Raw genomic sequence first — 17,680 nt, 5'->3', positions numbered from 1 at the left:
TGTCTTATTTTCCTTATGCACCCTCGGTGATCTCCAACCATTGATCACCACCACTTTACCTTCTCTTTCGCCTAAGCCACTTAGGACAAAGGGCGTGCAAGCCTTCCCAGCAATGTTGTGAATCTAATGTGTAGTAATTCTCAAATACCGTTAGGATTTCATTGTAACACCTCGGATCTCAAAATGAAGAAACATCCTAGTTTTCAGAAAACTGGTGCCAGTACCGACGGAACCACCTACGGACCGTATGTGGGACCACGGATCGTAGGTGGGGTTCCATCGTTAAGGCCCAAATCTTTATAGTCTCTGATCCCACCCACATAAGGACGGTCCGTGGTTGGACCTACGAACCGTAGGTCTGATCGTAGGTGAGGGTCAGCAGCCAGTTAGAGGGAAATTGATGTTGGGTCAACTTCAAACGGTCATAACTCTTAGCACAAAGGAATTAGGTGGCCCATGACCTAAAATGATAAATAATGGAATCCTCTTTCCAACGCCACCAAGTTTGCTAAAATCCCATCTCTGAGTAAAAAGTTATGCTCGTTTTAGTGAAGCCATGTCGGGCAGACTCGACTGACGAGCCCTACCTACGGTTGGTAGGTCAATCCACAAACCGTAGGTCCCTCTGTGGGTGGCCTTCGTCAGAATTAAGTCATGGTCGTTTTGGTTCTTTCCACTATGCGTTAGGCACTTAAACTACGTTGTTTGATCCCTAAACTATGTAGTTTTGGTCAGTTTAAGCCTAGTAACTTAGTCAGATCTTTCCCTAAGCAATTCATTCACTAAAAATTCATCAAACTTAGAACAAAGGAAAGAAAAGAGGTGACCCAAACCCTTCCAAGAATGCAACAGGTTTTCTTCTGTTCCAGCCCCGAAATCGAAGGATTTCTCCGTAGATTTCATCACCAGGTATGTGAGATTTCACTAGTGGGTTCCTTTCATCCACTAGGTCCCTAGAATTCAGTCAGATTCTTGATTCTCTATATCATGTTTAGTCTTAGTGTTTCTCAAACCTTGCAGAATCGTTGTGAATTAGTTGTTATAGTATTCCTAATCAGATAATCATGTTTTCGTGAAATCACTGCTTAGTTCTTTGCATGAAATTCAGAACCCTAGTTGTGTAGATTCTTTTAGTTCATGAATTACACTTGCTAGGTCAGTTTAAACAGATAAACATGCTCCAGTTAAGAATGTTTCATTGTCAGTATTTAAATGTTGCATTCTCAGATTTGCATGTCAGACCGAGTTGGACTAGGGTTCAGCGTACCCTCATAGTCCCAAAACTATGTGCCCCCATAGGTTAATCAGTCCCCCTTGTTCCCCTCTGTTGGGCATCAGCTTTAGTGATCACGCCAGTCATGCCTTTATAGCCCTGACAAGGTATATTGGGTCCTCTCGATGGGGAGTATATATCGAACAGTCATGCCTTTATACCCCTGGCAAGGTATATTGGGTCCTCTCGATGAGGCGTATACATCGGACTCCACGTTTAGCTCACGTGGTTTTATGTCGATTATTAGTAGCTCCCACGGTCAGAGTCTAGTGCACTCGACCAGGTTTTCAGTTATACTTCAGCATTCAATCTCAGTATGTCATGTTCAGAATAGTACTTGGTCATTGCACTTAGTTCAGTCTTTAGTATATTCCAGCGTTTACATTCAGTTCAGATTATGTTATTGCTCAGTATGCTTTGTTCAGTTATGTATTTTATTCAACTATACTTTATATCCTGCATGCTCAGTACATTCCAAGTATTGATGCATACTCTGCGCTACATCCTTTCATGATGTAGGTTCAGGTACTCAGCATCCAGATCACGCATAGATCGGTTCCCGATCTCAAGTTCAACAGCTTCAGTGGTGAGTCCTCATACTTCGAGGACAACAGACATGCTTTACACTTTAGTCTTTTTATTCAGTTTTCAATTTTGCTAGAGTTAGCTAGGGCATGTCCCAACAACTCTAGTCAACTCTAGTCAGTTAAAGGCTTTTTCAGACACAGTACTAGATTCAATTTTAGTTTTGAGTTTGATCTTCCAGTTGTTATTAAACTCATAGTCTTTCATATATTCAAATCAGTATTTTTGGGTATTCCCCACTTTCAGTAAATTATGGTTTTAAGCTTCCACATAGTATCATTATATTCAGATTGCTTTAGTATGCTTATGATATGCCAGCTCAGGATTAGCTTAAGGTCACTCATGATCCTAGGTCCTGTGTTTATGTCCAGGGGCTAGCCTCGGGGCATGACATTCATGATGCGGCATGCAAAGAATTACATCTTAGTAACTTTAATATCAACCGTCTCTTCCACACCTCTCCCTCTTATCCCCAACTGTGCATGACTCACTACTAGATGAACTCTAACCATAAAAAATATAACACTTCTCCGTCTACCCATACCATCTTAACCTCCCCTTCATTACCAATGGGTTGCTCATATATCCTATGAACGAACTCTTTAATCTCCATCAATTCCTAAATCCTAGACATTCAACACCTTCCCATTACCAATGTAAACTCCCATTCTCATTTCCATATATAAAAATAAGCCAATTTATTGAGTTACAATTTGTATAGGTTAAATTAGATGCTACTTCATGAACCTCCTATGAGGCTTGTCTCTCTAAATATAAAAGAAATGTTATGTTGTAAAGCTCTCTTGCTTCAATTCAAGAGATTTTGGTACGTCTTTATATGCTTGACTGCAATCAAAGAGAAGTTGGTCCAAAAACTTCTCAATGGCATGGAAAAGTAAGCAACTCCATGTAATACCACCATTGTATCATCAAAAAGAAAAGATTTAGTTCTTTATCAAACTAGCAGCACCAGATTCACAAAAGATAAAGTAGAACAGGTTAAGCACAATTTTATCTAGCAACAAATTAAACTTCACAAGAAAATGACATTGCTCGAGGCAAAACTTACTGCAATGGGTCTCCGCGTGATTATGAAGCTCTTGCCTCCCATCCTCTCAACTTCCTTGGGAGATATTCCAACAGATAACTTAGGCAACTTGCCTATATTGTCAACAGGCTTACGTATTGACATGTTACTTCTATCTCTATCCTCTTTTACTTTAAGAGAGTCTATGTTTGCCCTCTTGGGAGGTCTGATATCCAAGGCAGCACCATCCTTTCTGTTCTGCATGTTCTTGTCCAGTCCACCAGAAAGCTTACTGTCTCCAGATTTCTTTCTTTCTTCAGAAGGAGTAGCACCTGTTCCCATAGCCTCTTTGTCATTTGTGCAAACAGTGGACTTCTGTACATTGTCCCCACCCTTGTCCTCTGATAGTGTCACAGAACCATTTACTTTTATTCGTTTTGAAGGCCTATCGTCCAAAATGCCAAGATCCTTCGAAGGTTTTCCTCTTTCACCAGCTACTACGAGTTCTATTGAAAGCGTATTAACTTTTTTATCATTCTTAACCGTGTAGAGTGCATTTTCTTCACTTGAAGTATTTTGGTTGTGAACAGCTGTAGTGGCTATGTTGCTGTTAACAACCAGCACCGGCGCGGCATTTCCTTTCATTGTTGATTGATGCTCATTCTGAGAATCATTTGCATCTCCATGTAAGGCATCCTCTCTAATAGGTGAACTTTGCGCATCTACATCATTTCTTCCCACTAAATGACTTGATTTACCAGCAGCTTTTGCAACTCCCAAATCATGTGAGTTTTTCTCACCAGGGACAGAATTCACTTCCTTAGCAGTTTCCTGATTAACACGTGAAACATTTGTATCTCTCTGTACGGCATCCTGTCTAACCAGAGAATTTTGTCCATCTACATCACTTTTTCCAAGTAAATGACTCAGTTTGGCAGCACCAAGATGATTCTGTGGTTTTAGCCCAAAGGACTCCCCATTAGCTCGATATTCCACAGCAGTTTTGTTATCTTTCTTGTCAGAAGCAAGTTTGAGGACATGACTGGCCTTTTCACTCTCTTTCCTGTTAAAAACATACTTGACTGTACCAAAACGTAAACAATTTTGCATAAGAGATTAATCTAAGCAGCTTTATATTATTCCATTAAAATGAAACTTATACTGTAGTGACACCACAAAGAGAGGACATCCAGGGAGCTGAGGCACATACCATCCAGCCCACCAACTTTGTCAATCATCTTATCCAAAATTGCACAAGTTCCAACATCAAAAGCACGGTAGAAAACATAGTCAGCCATTTTTACTTCTTCATCTGATGGTTGCGGATTTCTGTTGTCCTCTGAAGTGCAGATAACATTGCATCTGCCAGCAATAGCTTCCTGGTCAAGTTAATCGACAAGAAGTTAAGCAGCCAACTCTCTTACAGTTACAAGGAAGCATTCACTAATGACAGGCATATGATAAATTACAAGTTAAGCGCGTGATATTGACAATGGCTATATGCAAACTCAGGACAGACTCATAGCAGAAATAGAGAATACTATAACAAGACAACCAAACAGAACAAATATGATTCATAATTCACATACCACTGGGGAAGAAAAAATAGGCCACGTTTCTGCATTAAAGGGAATGGCGAAGTAATTAACATAGTGGGTGAAGAACCATCAAGTTTATATCTCATGGAAGCAAAAAAAAGTAGGTGCTTTCATCCCACCTTGGTGGATAAATTATCTAGTACCTATGCTAATGGAAAATAGCAATCACCTAGTGGAAAATTCGAGGTGTGCGCAAACAAGCTGAACACCGTCATAAAAAACATAGATGTCACTCTGATTGCAACTTTTTTTATCAATGAGAGCTTATATTTTATGAAGGCACATATTTTATTTAAAAACTGAGGAAAAAAGTACTACCACACAAAGTAGTTGTATGCAAAGTTACATGAGTCTAGGGAGTAACGTGTGTCTATGATGTACTGCGTATTTACGGTACTTATAATGCTTTAAAATTGAGGTTCTGCACGTCTTTTAAGCACTTGATAGTAGATTTGATGGTATTTTATCTTTGTTTTGCAGGAAAATAAATTTTGGCTAGTCGGGTTGAAGAGTGTACAGTGAAACAACAGATTTTGAGGTTTGATGAATTGACCTACAAGCCGTAGGTATGAGTCGTAGAAGGGACCAGTGATTTTTGAAGCTAAGTATGGGACCACGAGATTGGACTACGAGCCGTAGGTCCAAGTCGTAGAAAAGATCAAAGATGTTGGGTTCTAGAACTTGGACTACGAGTAGCCAGGACGGGTCATGCAAAGTTCAACGAGTCGTAAAATATGTCCATAGAAAAGTCCAAGGAATATTGAAGAAGTTGTGTTCCATGAAAGGTTCCTACGAGCCGTAGAACCTGAATTGAGAAGTGATTGTCGAATCCTACTTTTCCTATGTTTTCTTAGTCTACTTTATTTAGGATAAGATGTCTATAAATAATCGCTTTTTATTTATTTTTGAAGACTGACAAATCATACTTTGGAGCTTTGTTTTGAGAATTAAATTGTGAAACACTTCTCCATTTTAATTCTAGAATCGTTGGTTATTATTACATCTTGTGTTCATCAATTCAAGATTCCGGAATTCAACTACTTTAATTGTAAGTGCATGATTTATCTTAACAAAATTAATATGAATTGTGGTCACCCAAGCATGAGTAGATAAATCCACAACTAGAGTTGTGGGAACCATAAGGAATTAACGCAAACCTAATAACTAGCAATTCTTGAATAGTGTTTATGCATGTATTGTTTATCTCTTCACTTTGATTGCTTTTTAACAAAGGCCTACGTTAGAAGTCGTATTATTCCTACTTGCCTAACCAAAGGGGTAACGAATGGAAAAAGGGATTATACAATGAAGATTTGATGTTACCAACCCTCATCTAATAACTTGAACGGACCAGGGATAGCTAATCTAGGGTCAAGGGTAAGGGTTAGTAAAGCATACACCCGTAGACCGACCAAAGTTGCGTGGTGAAATTCAATTATTTGGGCGACCATCCACTTAGGAGATACCTAACTTACCGACTTTGCATGCTAGACACTAGACAAGGCTACTACTATAAGGTTAACTGTGTTATGAACTTGTGGAGAACACAAATGTCCTAGTTTTATCTTCTATTGATTTTACAAGCAGTCAATCTCCTACTTGTTATTACAACCATTAATTCAAGCTTTTGTTTCACAAACCACCACCAACCCCCGGTTATGGAAATAACTCGACTAAATGTACAACTAATAATCAATTAGGCTAAGTCTAGACCTTATTCCTCGTGGGATCAACCCTAACCTATGTTTAGGTTCTTTATTTGAACAATCGTTTATTCTTCTTTTGACAGGTGTAATTTGGGCGTATCAACCGACGGGTTCATCCATAGACCAACCTACAAGCAGATTGCCTTTACTGCTGTGTTTGATTACGGAATGCATATATTCCGAAACAAAAATGCAATGAAGGACGCGTCTCAAAAGGAAGATTTGCTCAAATAGGTAGCAAGATACATCACCGAGCAAGGTGTTGATGTCGATTGGGTACACGGTATAGCCCTAATCAAGAAGGCCTCGTTGAATTTCCCGACCATGTTTTGGTGGTCTATTGTACGTGCTCGACTATACCCCATCATGGCAGATAACCACTTGACTTTAGATCAGGCGGTGATGGTTGCATGTGTGATGGTTGGGTACAGGATTGATTTTGCTCACCTACTGCTTGTCGACATTCACGAGTGGGCATTTCGAGAGACCACTACTATTCCCTTCCCTTGCCTGATTTTCTATTTATGTCAAGTGTCCATGGTGCCCAGGGTGTTCTAATCATTTTAGAAGTTTATATGCCATTACTAGTAGAAAATACAAAGAACTTTATTGTTTTTTATTCTAGTTCATATAATATAAGATTGGGGTGAGCATAAATGAAGTGACACATTCATAAAGTTGAACCCAACTTGCTTAGAGAAGAATAATAATTATTCCACCTCTCAACACCAACCCCACTTCATGGGCAGATTGATATCTGATCTAGTTGTTGTCATTGTTTCTGCAACTTGTGGTGACATTGCCTTCGCTTGCGCTAGACAACCGGTCTGATAATTACTCCTTTGCTTGTTTCTGATTGATAACTGCAATAGCTTCTTAGAGGATTCATAAGCACGATACAGACACAAATACCGAGATAGTTCTCTCTCCTACTTCTTAGGAGGGTAGAACCACCAGTTCCGGCGGCCTCGGCACCGGAAAATTTCCTTACCTAACATCAGTTAACACCTTACGTGGTTAACCATCAACCCTTTATTTTTCTCTACTCGTTCTATATCATGGAAAACAACATAATGTATTTTGCGATGGGTTTCAAATCCTATGACATCTCGAGAAGCTGGGCTCGCGGAGAAAGCTGGTATGACTGGATTGAACGTGGAAGAAAAGGGATGAGCAGGTCAAGTTTTAGTCAGAACACAATGGAATGGCTGTGCAGGACTCTCAAAGAAGCTTCAAAGGTCAAAGGAAATTTTGTTTGCAGATGGAAACGACTGGAACTATCAACACAGCTCTTTTGTGCAAGAAATTTCAACAATAGGGGGAGATATATAAGTATAATCAGCGTACAGGGCAAAAATAGAGCAGTATTAATTATCCCAGAAACAGCATTCAATGTAGGTTGGTGGGATTTGGCAAACAAACTTGAGAAGTTCATTTATTACAAAAACACAAGGATAACCAATAAAATTCCCACATTGGTTGACAAGAAGATTTCTTATGCTGAAACACTCAGGAAAAGCAAATGGACCTCGAGGGGGATAGAGGCTGCAACTACAAAACAAGATGGAGATATAATCCGTATTGATAGTGACACCAATTTATCTCAGAGTGAGACCTTGAGCAGGAGCCTCTATGGTCAGGTTACAACCAATGGGTCAGACTCACCGACCCTTTCGGAGATTCGCAGATGGGCTAATTCGAACTGGAACAAAACCCATGGTCTGAACATCTATGACATGGGAAAAAATTGCTTCCTTTTTGAGTTTGCCTCCATGGAAGCTGCAGAACATGTACTCAGAGGTAGCTGGTCGTGGAAGAAACAGAGCTTGCAACTCCAATGGTGGACACCAACTGTAGGTGCAATCCAATCTAGAGCAGCCATCAAGCAGACTTGGGTCAGACTGGTAGGTTTACCCCTGCACTTGTGGTCAGACAAGGTCTTTAAGGCGGTAGGGGAATATTGTGGAGGATGGATAAGGACGGAAGAGGAGACACAACTCCGAAATCACCTAAAATGGGCGAGAATTCTAGTGAAGGGTGGGGGAAATAGCATTCCGAAAGAAGTAAGAATCGAATTCGAAGGAATAGGGTATATCATTCAAATCTGGAACGAGGCGCCGGTGAAATTCTATGCCGGAGAAGAGGAGATTGTCGGACCGGCTGTTGCGGGTAATCCTTTGAACCAGCGGACAATGTCAGGCTTTGTGAAACCTTTTCCTGCACTGGAAACAGCTGTACAGACAGAGGAGCACGTGGGCTGCTCAAATATCTTTGAAAAGCAAATCCAAACACGTGACTGGTCACGTGAATGTCCTTTTAAAAATTCAAAAAAGGCCAAACAAGATCTGGGCTTCGACCCGCTGGCCCATTCTAGCAGAAGTTATTTTGAAATAAGTGGGCCTAAGGCAAAAAAGATCTCAGACCCTTTCCAAATTGAGATTGAAGCAAACATAACAACACCAAGGGTGATAGAGGCGGAATTAGTACTCAATCCAGGAACCTTTGCTGAGGCATGCAATGATCGGGTTGCGACAGAAGAGCAAGTTGATGATGATGCTATATCCATTATTAATACGGAGAACAAAGAAAATATGGAGATACACACAGGAGGCTATTTACAGTTGAAAGAAAAGGAGGAGGGAAATGACACTTTAGAGGATATTCTACCTCTTAATTCAGCAGAAGACGAAGACATAATGGACCACGAAAACATGATCCCCACTTGGGTCCAGCAGAACATAATCAAATTAAGTAAGGAATTTGGAGTTCACTTTCAAGGTTGTGAGGAGGTAGCCTTGAACCTATTCATGAAAATTGATGGCAAAAGACAAGTAACAGGAGAGGCTCCAGGTGCAATAGTGCCAGTGACTCCAAAAGAGAAGATTCCAAAGGAGCTTAAAAATCTGGAACCAAGCAGCAATTTCATTAGTTTTGGAACAAGAAGCAGAGGGGATGTTTCGTGAATAATCTTAATGAAGGTTAACATAGTGTCATGGAATGTGAGAGGCCTCAATGATCCTAGGAAGAGGCTATTGATTAAGAACATGTTACATATATGGAGAGCAGATGTATATTGTTTTCAAGAATCCAAATTAAGAGGTGACATAAGGGAGACAATCAAAGAGCTATGGGCCAACAGGAGGGTGAAATTCGCACAGTTGGAAGCTAGGGGAACTAAAGGAGGCATTATCATTCTATGGGACAGCAGTATATGGGAGGGAGAAGTTTGTGAGGTGGGGGCTTATTGCATTACTGTTAGATTCCGGGGCAAAACGCAGGATTTTAGCTGGCACTTATCAGGCGTTTATGGTCCAAACGACAGGGAGGAAAGGAAAGAGGTTTGGTGGGAGCTGGGAGCAGTAAGGAGCCTATTTGATGGCCCTTGGGTGATTGCTGGGGACTTTAATGTTGTAAGGTCCCCTTCCGAGAAGAAGAATTGCATCAGAATCAATAAAGCCATGGAGGATTTCTCAGACTTTATTGAGGATATGGAACTAGAAGATCCACCTCTCATAGGGGGCAGTTTTACATGGAGAAAAGGAGACAACTACGATACAGCAGCAAGACTGGATAGGTTCCTGTTCTCAGAAGAATGGGAAGTATCTTTCAGGAAAATCAAGCAAACTATTATGCCTAGAGTCACTTCTGATCATAATCCTCTGCTACTAGAATGTGGAAACTGGGAGAGGTCTTTGTCCTATTTTAAATTCGAAAATTGGTGGTTGCAAACTGAGAATTTTAATGAGAGAATTAAGGGGTGGTGGGATTCTGAAATTTTTATGGGAAGACCAGATTACATTCTAGCTTGCAAGTTGAAATCCCTCAAAGTGAAGTTGAAAGAATGGAGCAGAACTGCTCAAGGCAATCTAGGTCTACAGAAACAGAACATTTTAAACCAGCTTTATGATTTAGATGTGATCCAGGCTCATAGGTGCTTGTCTGATGATGAGTCATTTCTGAGAGCTGTTCTGACAGTAGAGTTTGAGGAGGTGGCAAAAAAGGAGGAAGTGGCATGGAGGCAAAGATCCAGGGCTATATGGCTGAAAGAGGGGGATAAAAATACAAAATTCTTCCACAGAACAGCAAACTGCCACAAGAGATACAACAGCATTGATAGTCTTTTGATCAATGGAGCTAATGTATCAGAACCAGCAATGATCAGGGAGGAGATCATAGATTTCTACCAAAACCTCTACAAAGAGAATGAACACTGGAGACCTCAGTTCAGCCCCACAGATCAAGCTACTTTGAATGAAGAAGATAATGTAATGCTGCAAAGTCAGTTTGGAGAACAAGAGATCAAAGAATGTGTGTTTGCTTGTGCAGGAGATAAGGCTCCTGGCCCAGATGGTTTCACTATGGCATTTTTCATACAGTGTTGGGAGGTGGTGAAGATGGATGTGATAGCAACCATTCAGAACTTCCATAGCCAAGGCTACTTTGAAAAAAGCTTTAATGCTACTTTCATAGCTTTGATCCCAAAAAAAATGGGTGCAACAGAATTGAAGGATTTCAGGCCCATTAGCCTGATTAGCAGTGTCTATAAGATCATATCCAAGCTACTAACAGAAAGACTTAAGAAAGTGATGTCCAAGCTGGTGGATAAACATCAAATGGCTTTCATCAAGGGTAGGCAGATCATGGATGCCATACTTATTGCTAATGAATGTGTGGATGTGAGGAATTTAAATAAAGTCCCTGGGGTCCTATGTAAGCTGGACATAGAAAAGGCATATGATCACCTCAATTGGAATTATTTGTGGAATACACTCGTGAGGATGGGTTTTGGAAATAGGTGGATAAACTGGTTAAAATACTGTGTGAGTACAGTAAAATTCTCAGTATTAATTAATGGTACTCCCTCTGGCTTTTTCCATTCTGAAAGAGGACTACGACAGGGGGACCCCATTTCCCCTTTTCTGTTTATACTCGCTATGGGTGGATTGAGTGATATGTTGAAAACAGCACAGTTAAATAACAGGATCAAGGGGTTTGGGATGAATGACAGTGACATTCTGGGCTTAAATATCTCCCATCTGCAATATGCTGATGACACCTTAGTGTTCTGTGGGGCAGAGAAAGAGCAATTGAAGTATCTAAGGGTCATCTTTGTTCTGTTTGAAGCTGTTTCTGGATTGCATATAAACTGGGGAAAAAGTTTTATCTACCCAGTGAATGAAGTTCCAGACATCAACAGTCTGGCTGATATTCTAGGAGGTAAAGTGGGAGAACTGCCTACCACCTACCTAGGGATGCCTCTCGGGGCAATGAGTAAGTCAAGGAACATATGGAATGCAGTGGTGGAAAAGTGTGGAAAAAAGTTGGTAAATTGGAGAAGTCAATACCTATCTTTGGGTGGAAGATTGACCCTAATTAATAGTGTACTTGATGCTATGCCAACTTATATGATGTCTTTATTTCCTTTGCCAGGGAATGTTTTAGAGAAGCTAGACTCCATCCGGAGGAATTTTTTATGGCAAGGAAATGGAGAGGGGGAAAAGAAGTATCACTTGGTGAAATGGGAAGTCGTGACCAACAGTAAAAAGGAAGGGGGAATGGGCATAAAGAACCTCAAAGTTCAGAATCAAAGTCTCTTATTGAAGTGGTTATGGAGGTTTGTCTCAGGGGAACAAGGTTTGTGGAAAGATGCTATAGTTTCCAGATACACAATGGAAGGCTTATGGATCACTAAGCAAGTTAGAAGCCCTTATGGGGTAGGTCTATGGAGGACAATCAGGAATCAATGGCCTAAATTGTGGGGAAACTCTAGAATTGTAATAGGAGATGGAAGGAGGACGTCATTCTGGAATGATGTGTGGGTTGGTCAATATCCCTTAATGCAGCTGTACCCGGTGATCTATAATTTGAACCAACAGAAGGAGGCAACAGTAGCAGATGTCAGGGACAATCAAGGATGGAACCTCTCTTTTAGGAGAATGTTGAATGACTGGGAGATTGACAGTCTAACAGATTTCTACAATACTCTGGAGCAGGCCATCAACTTCCAACCTAATGAAGACAACCTACACTGGTTGAAGGCCAAAAATGGGAAATTCACAGTAAAATCAGCTTACAGACACCTTGATAGGCCAGCTGCAATGCTCTTACCATGGCCTTGGAAGATGATATGGAAAGTTAAAGTACCTCACAAGGTGGCTTGTTTCACCTGGTTAGTAGCCAGACAAGCAGTACTAACTCAGGACAATCTAATGAAAAGGGGAAGACAATTATGTTCCAGATGTTTTTTTTGTGAAAGAGAAATAGAGACAACAAACCATCTCTTCATCCATTGTAGAGTGACAGAGAAACTGTGGCAGGTGTTTTTTAACTTAAGGGGTATCAGTTGGTCCATGCCAAGGCATACCTCCGAAGCTCTAACACGCTGGAATAGAGAAGGAAATTTGTCCGACCACAAAGAAGATGGAAGATTGTCCCTGTTTGCATCTGGTGGACAATATGGAGGGAGAGGAACCAAAGATGTTTTGAAAACAAGAGCATCCCTTTCCAAAGTCTGAAGTTGAATTGTCTTATAACCTTTTTTTTTTTGGTGTAACTATGTACTCTCCAAAAAGGTGGAGGATATTACTCAGTTTCTAGATAGTTTAGGAGGGATATAGGTGGTAGATTTCTTTGGTTTTGTTTACTGTAAATCCCAGATGTAACTACTACTAGAATACACTATTGGTGTATCTTGTCTATAAAATGTTAACTTTCTCAAAAAAAAAAACACCAACCCCACTTGAGGAATTTCACTGGATATGTTGTTAATCTACCTCGACAAGACATAATTCTAACTAAATCAAGCCATATCTGATATGAAAAGTTACATTTCTTCAAATCCTATTGGTCCATTAATGAGTCACAAAGGAAGTTCAAAAAAAATGTCTTCGGGGGTGACAACAATGCTAAATGAATAAAAAAAGGCTCAATACACAAATTAACAGTCCAACTTGCACGTTTTTAAAAGGCAAACCCCTAACTTAAGACTTGCTCTAGTTTAACACTTTTTTTGTTTTTTTTTAACTTGGTGACTTTGTATTATATCACAAAGCAGTACATGGGTTGTATTGTAACCTTATGTACAAGTGTACTCCTGATTTCACTTCTCTACGTCCTAGTTAAACACTTCTTTTAATAATAGGTTCCAGGTTAACACCCCTTCAATAGCAAGTCCAGTTTAACATCTTTACTTGTTAAAACCACACATGATAAGTACTTTTTAATAAAGTGAAATATAATAAAAAGATGTCCAAAAGATGCAAAACAACACATATAATACCTCTAGCCATTTGCCATACATACTTGCCTTTTCAGATTGTTGATGTGGCAAAAGCACATGCACATCAAGCATATTAAAAGCATGAAAGTTTCCAAATTGTCATGTTCATGTCATCTAATACATTCCAACTCCATTAATGAGTTGTAGATTTCTCTTTCAATAATTAAAAATAAAAGCCTAATCACCACTACCCTTGGTCAACTTCTTCTAATTATTTTGTTATTATGTAATTATATAGATTGTAACTATGATGTCCAAAAGAAAATGAAAAGCATTTATGTGACTTCACAAGAATTTATCTACTCGCAATTGTATAATCTCAACTCTCTTGTTAACTTTTATAATAGCAAGAGGTATGGTCTTTGTACCATGGGCTAACAAGATTAACATGAACAACAATAAAGAATACATATTAAAAAGGATTTAATAGGAAAAAACAAACTAACTCAACTTGGAAGTTTTTCTCCCCATCACTCAAACAATCAACCATGCATCCACATTTTGGTCTCATAGAAGTTACATCGGTAAGGAAGTTAGTAATTAGACTCTTTGTTTGGTTTAATGCTCATTAAAAAAGACTTCAATGGAGAATTAGCTTTGTTGGCTATTGTTTTGTTTTCTAATGGTCAATTCCAATCTTTTAAATTGGAACTTGCAAAAAGGTTGAGATGCATTGGAATAATTATCCAAATGACCTTTAATGTTTTGAAACAATCCCAACAGAGAAATTGACCTCATTGCTCATCAATGTTGACCCTTAAGTAAAGAAGCTCTGAACACCACTCATGGTAAAACCATTTTTTAACCCAAAATTGAGAACCCATTCTTTTAATCCTAGTCCATCTCATTTATCTCCTGCAATTGTTGACCTTGAAAATCTTTTACTTCTCTTTTGTCATTGGGATAGGCATTCATTGTTTCAAGAGATGTGAGAGCGCACAACAAGAAAAAGAACAAGTAGAAAATGGGTCATTTGAAATTTGACACAAGTTGGCTTTAATCACAAAGAGTTTGGATTTGCTAGTTGGTTGAATCTTTTGGGTGTGTAATGGTGGGGAAAAATGAGAAGAGGGGTTTGAATAGGTTTATGTGGAAATTACACGTTGGCAATGGTGGAGAAAGAGGAGGAGAAATTGAGAAGTACCAATTCCCAAAAAAAAAAAAAAGAATTAGGATTTGATAGGTTTCTACTTTAAGTGACATTTTGTTTGTGATGGTGAAGAAGAAAAAGAAGTGGAACCTACCGTCAATGGAAGTCATAAAGAATTTTAGGAGTGGAAGATGAGGTCGTGTAACACCTAATTGTCGTCCACGTCAGCAAAATTGATGTACACGCTTGTTTTGAAGGAGCTCATTATGTGTATATTTAGCAAGCACAGGTGCTTACCAAAACCTTCAATGCCCTTGTGGCAAAAAAAAAAACTCTGACAAGATCTCAACAAAGAGAAATTTATTGAATTATTGTTTGTAAGTTTGTTCCCAAACCTAATCAGACCCCACCCTTATGGTAAAAAGAAAAGCTCCAGCCAGATCTTAAAGCAAAGAGGAATCAATTCTATTCTTGTCTTTGTTCCAAAACCTAATAAAACCCCTCGCCCGCTTCTCTTTCTAAGTTTCTTTTTTCCCCTTCCATTTTCCTTTCATTCATTTTTTCGACTCCCATACTTTCAACAATGATTTCCCATCACAATTAGGCAACTTGGCTGCCATTGATGCTTTTGCACTAATCATGCAAAAGAAGCAACTTGTTTCTAAAAAAATTACTCCTTTCATCCTATATTTAACTTTCAGAAGCCCCTTGCCTATTCAAACCAACACCCACCCACCTTATCATTCCCTTTTTTCTTCCTTTTCTTGGGTCGAGAAGAACTACCCAAACAAAAAATCATTTAGAAAGAGGTAGCCTTTCAATGAAGAGGATAAATTACGTAAAAAGGCAGACAGGCAGGCAACAAGGAGGGACAGAATTAGCATTCCGTAGGAATATAGGAGAGATCAATCTGCTAGCTTCTCCCATCTCTCATTTTAGACAAACTTCATAGAGAAGTACTTATTGTTACAGGTTCATCTGCTTTGTCATCATCAGCAAGTAATAAATCATCTCAGACTTCGTTCTGGTTGTTCATCTTCCACCACATTAGCCACTATGTAAGTTAGAATGATGGCAATAATAACATATGTTTCAAGTTAATTTGTGTTGTATCACCTCAATAAGAAGCCCATCTTCCCTTGAAGATCCACCTAAACCAAGTAGAAATAAGCAGAAGTGTCTCCACAAGAACTGAGTGAGTTTTACTAACATTGACGAGGTGGACAATAAATAGATATATATTGCATTAGATGTGGACATAAATTGAACTCCTCTAACCATAAGCAGTTGGTTAAAAGATAGTTTCTGCTATACATAAAACAATATGGTTTAAGTAACTCTACATAGTTAATTTCTATTTTAATATAAGGTAAAAGCAGACAGAAAGAAAACACAATGAGATAAAGCAGTTTTATGACGCTCACCAAAGGATTAACATTGGCCAAACCTGTGCCTTCACCAGAGGCAAGAAATACTTCATTCTCAGCTACCTTTATATCTTTCAGGTGATACAAGATCTCTGTCGACCGAAAAAACCAGTGGATCTTTATCTTCCTAGACTTGTCTGGATTTTCCCATATCTTTATGATCTTACCAATGTAAGGAAGTTCACCTTCCTTGTGCATGTATACACAGTCATATAAAGCATACTCCACACCATCATAGGTAAAAGATTCATAAAACTGCACCTCCTTTCTCTTACCACCAATACCTCTCTTTCTACCCCAGACAAATTCAACTTCCTCATCCTTATCTAGAACCGCTAGAGGCTCTGCTTTAACTGCTTCTACCAAAGCCATAACTGTCTCCACTCACAGACCTGCTTCCTCTTTCTGTCAAGGCCTCTACTTTTACCACACGGATTCAGCCCTTGAGGATCCTATAATGACTGCTTCCACGAAGATGCGCAGCTTGAACTGAAATGCAAAATACATTAAATGGCTTAATTTTTAGTTATAATAATGAAATTAATAATGGAGTAGCAACAACTAAAATAATATGGCAGTAAAAGCTAATAGGCATAATGCATAACAGACCAAAGATATGAGAATATTCCAAGAATTAAATACCCTGAAATTAATTTAAGCTAATCATAATTCCGAGAATTAGAAAAAGTAAAAAGGCAAAACAAACAAACAAAAAAATTTAGAATGTATGTGTCCTAGATGATGGCAACCATGCTTACTAACATCTAGAAATAAAAGCAATGCATAATTAAACCGGCAACCCTGTGCGGTGTTTGCAGACATGCACATTCACCAAGGTCATACCAACATTGAAAAGGAAATACTGGAAAGCAAACGAAGTAACAACTCTACTCAAAAGAGTCGACTTCAAAACCTATTTTCTAATTCGGTGCAAAGTGACTTACCAATGTTTAACCGAAACCCTAAAAGCCCCTTCAATTTCGAGCAATCCCGACAAAGATATCTTATCTCTGGACATAGGTAAGCTCATTCATTCACTGTCGAGTTTTGTTATATTAATATCCTCCTCCCTTTACCCTAGTCCCAGGAAAACCGCCGCAGACGTGACAATCAAATGGAGGGAAAAGACAGTCAGTGCGGAAGGAGAAGGGCGCTAGAGTGCTCCACTTCTTAAATAGATCATAATTCTTTTTTGATTCTTAATATATTTCACCTTATTAATAAGAAATTATATTTATTTTGATTTTTAATATATTTTACTTGATTGAGACAGTTTTTAATGTACAATAAGATTGAATGAATAATTTGGCTTTAATGGATATCAATTTTAAATTTACTAATCCACTAGCTAATCTATAAAATATCGATTGATTCGATAATGGATTAGCACTTATCGGACGGTTATCGAATGGTGTATTGGCTAATCTCTACCTTTTTTTTCTCCATGAACGCATCTTCAAAAAATGACTTCTTTTTCCTATTTTAAATAAAGTTAAATTATAAAATTCTTCTATATTTCAAAAATTGATAGTAATATAATAGTTTTTTAAAAAATCAAATTGGTAATGTGATAGTCAATAGGTTTTTAAGTTTTTAGCTTTAATGCCTTAGGACTAATAATATATAATTATATATTATGGGAAATATATTAAAGAGAAAATTATGCATTATAGCAAATTATTAATTCAAAATAAA

General features: G+C 38.7%; 1 protein-coding gene across 3 annotated transcripts in view; it reads right to left on the bottom strand.

Annotated features, from left to right (window-relative positions):
• The window catches only part of LOC125844217 (protein ANTI-SILENCING 1), a 34,006-nt gene extending 16,866 nt beyond the window's left edge, over positions 1-17,140 (bottom strand). For all 3 annotated transcript variants that reach the window (XM_049523490.1, XM_049523489.1, XM_049523488.1), the window contains exons 1-4: positions 16,930-17,140; positions 15,983-16,474; positions 4,096-4,264; positions 2,928-3,967 (exon numbers count right to left, since the gene is read on the bottom strand). In XM_049523490.1, the coding sequence (XP_049379447.1) occupies positions 2,928-3,967; positions 4,096-4,264; positions 15,983-16,357 (1,584 nt within the window). In that variant the 5' untranslated portion in view covers positions 16,358-16,474; positions 16,930-17,140. The remainder of the gene's footprint in view (positions 1-2,927; positions 3,968-4,095; positions 4,265-15,982; positions 16,475-16,929) is intronic.
• Positions 17,141-17,680: the final 540 nt, after the last annotated feature.

This window comes from Solanum stenotomum, chromosome 11 (genome assembly GCF_019186545.1).
Source record: "Solanum stenotomum isolate F172 chromosome 11, ASM1918654v1, whole genome shotgun sequence".
NCBI classification, from domain to species: domain Eukaryota; kingdom Viridiplantae; phylum Streptophyta; class Magnoliopsida; order Solanales; family Solanaceae; genus Solanum; species Solanum stenotomum.
Note: the sequence above shows the minus strand (reverse complement) of the source record. Positions and strands in the feature narration are given on the sequence as shown.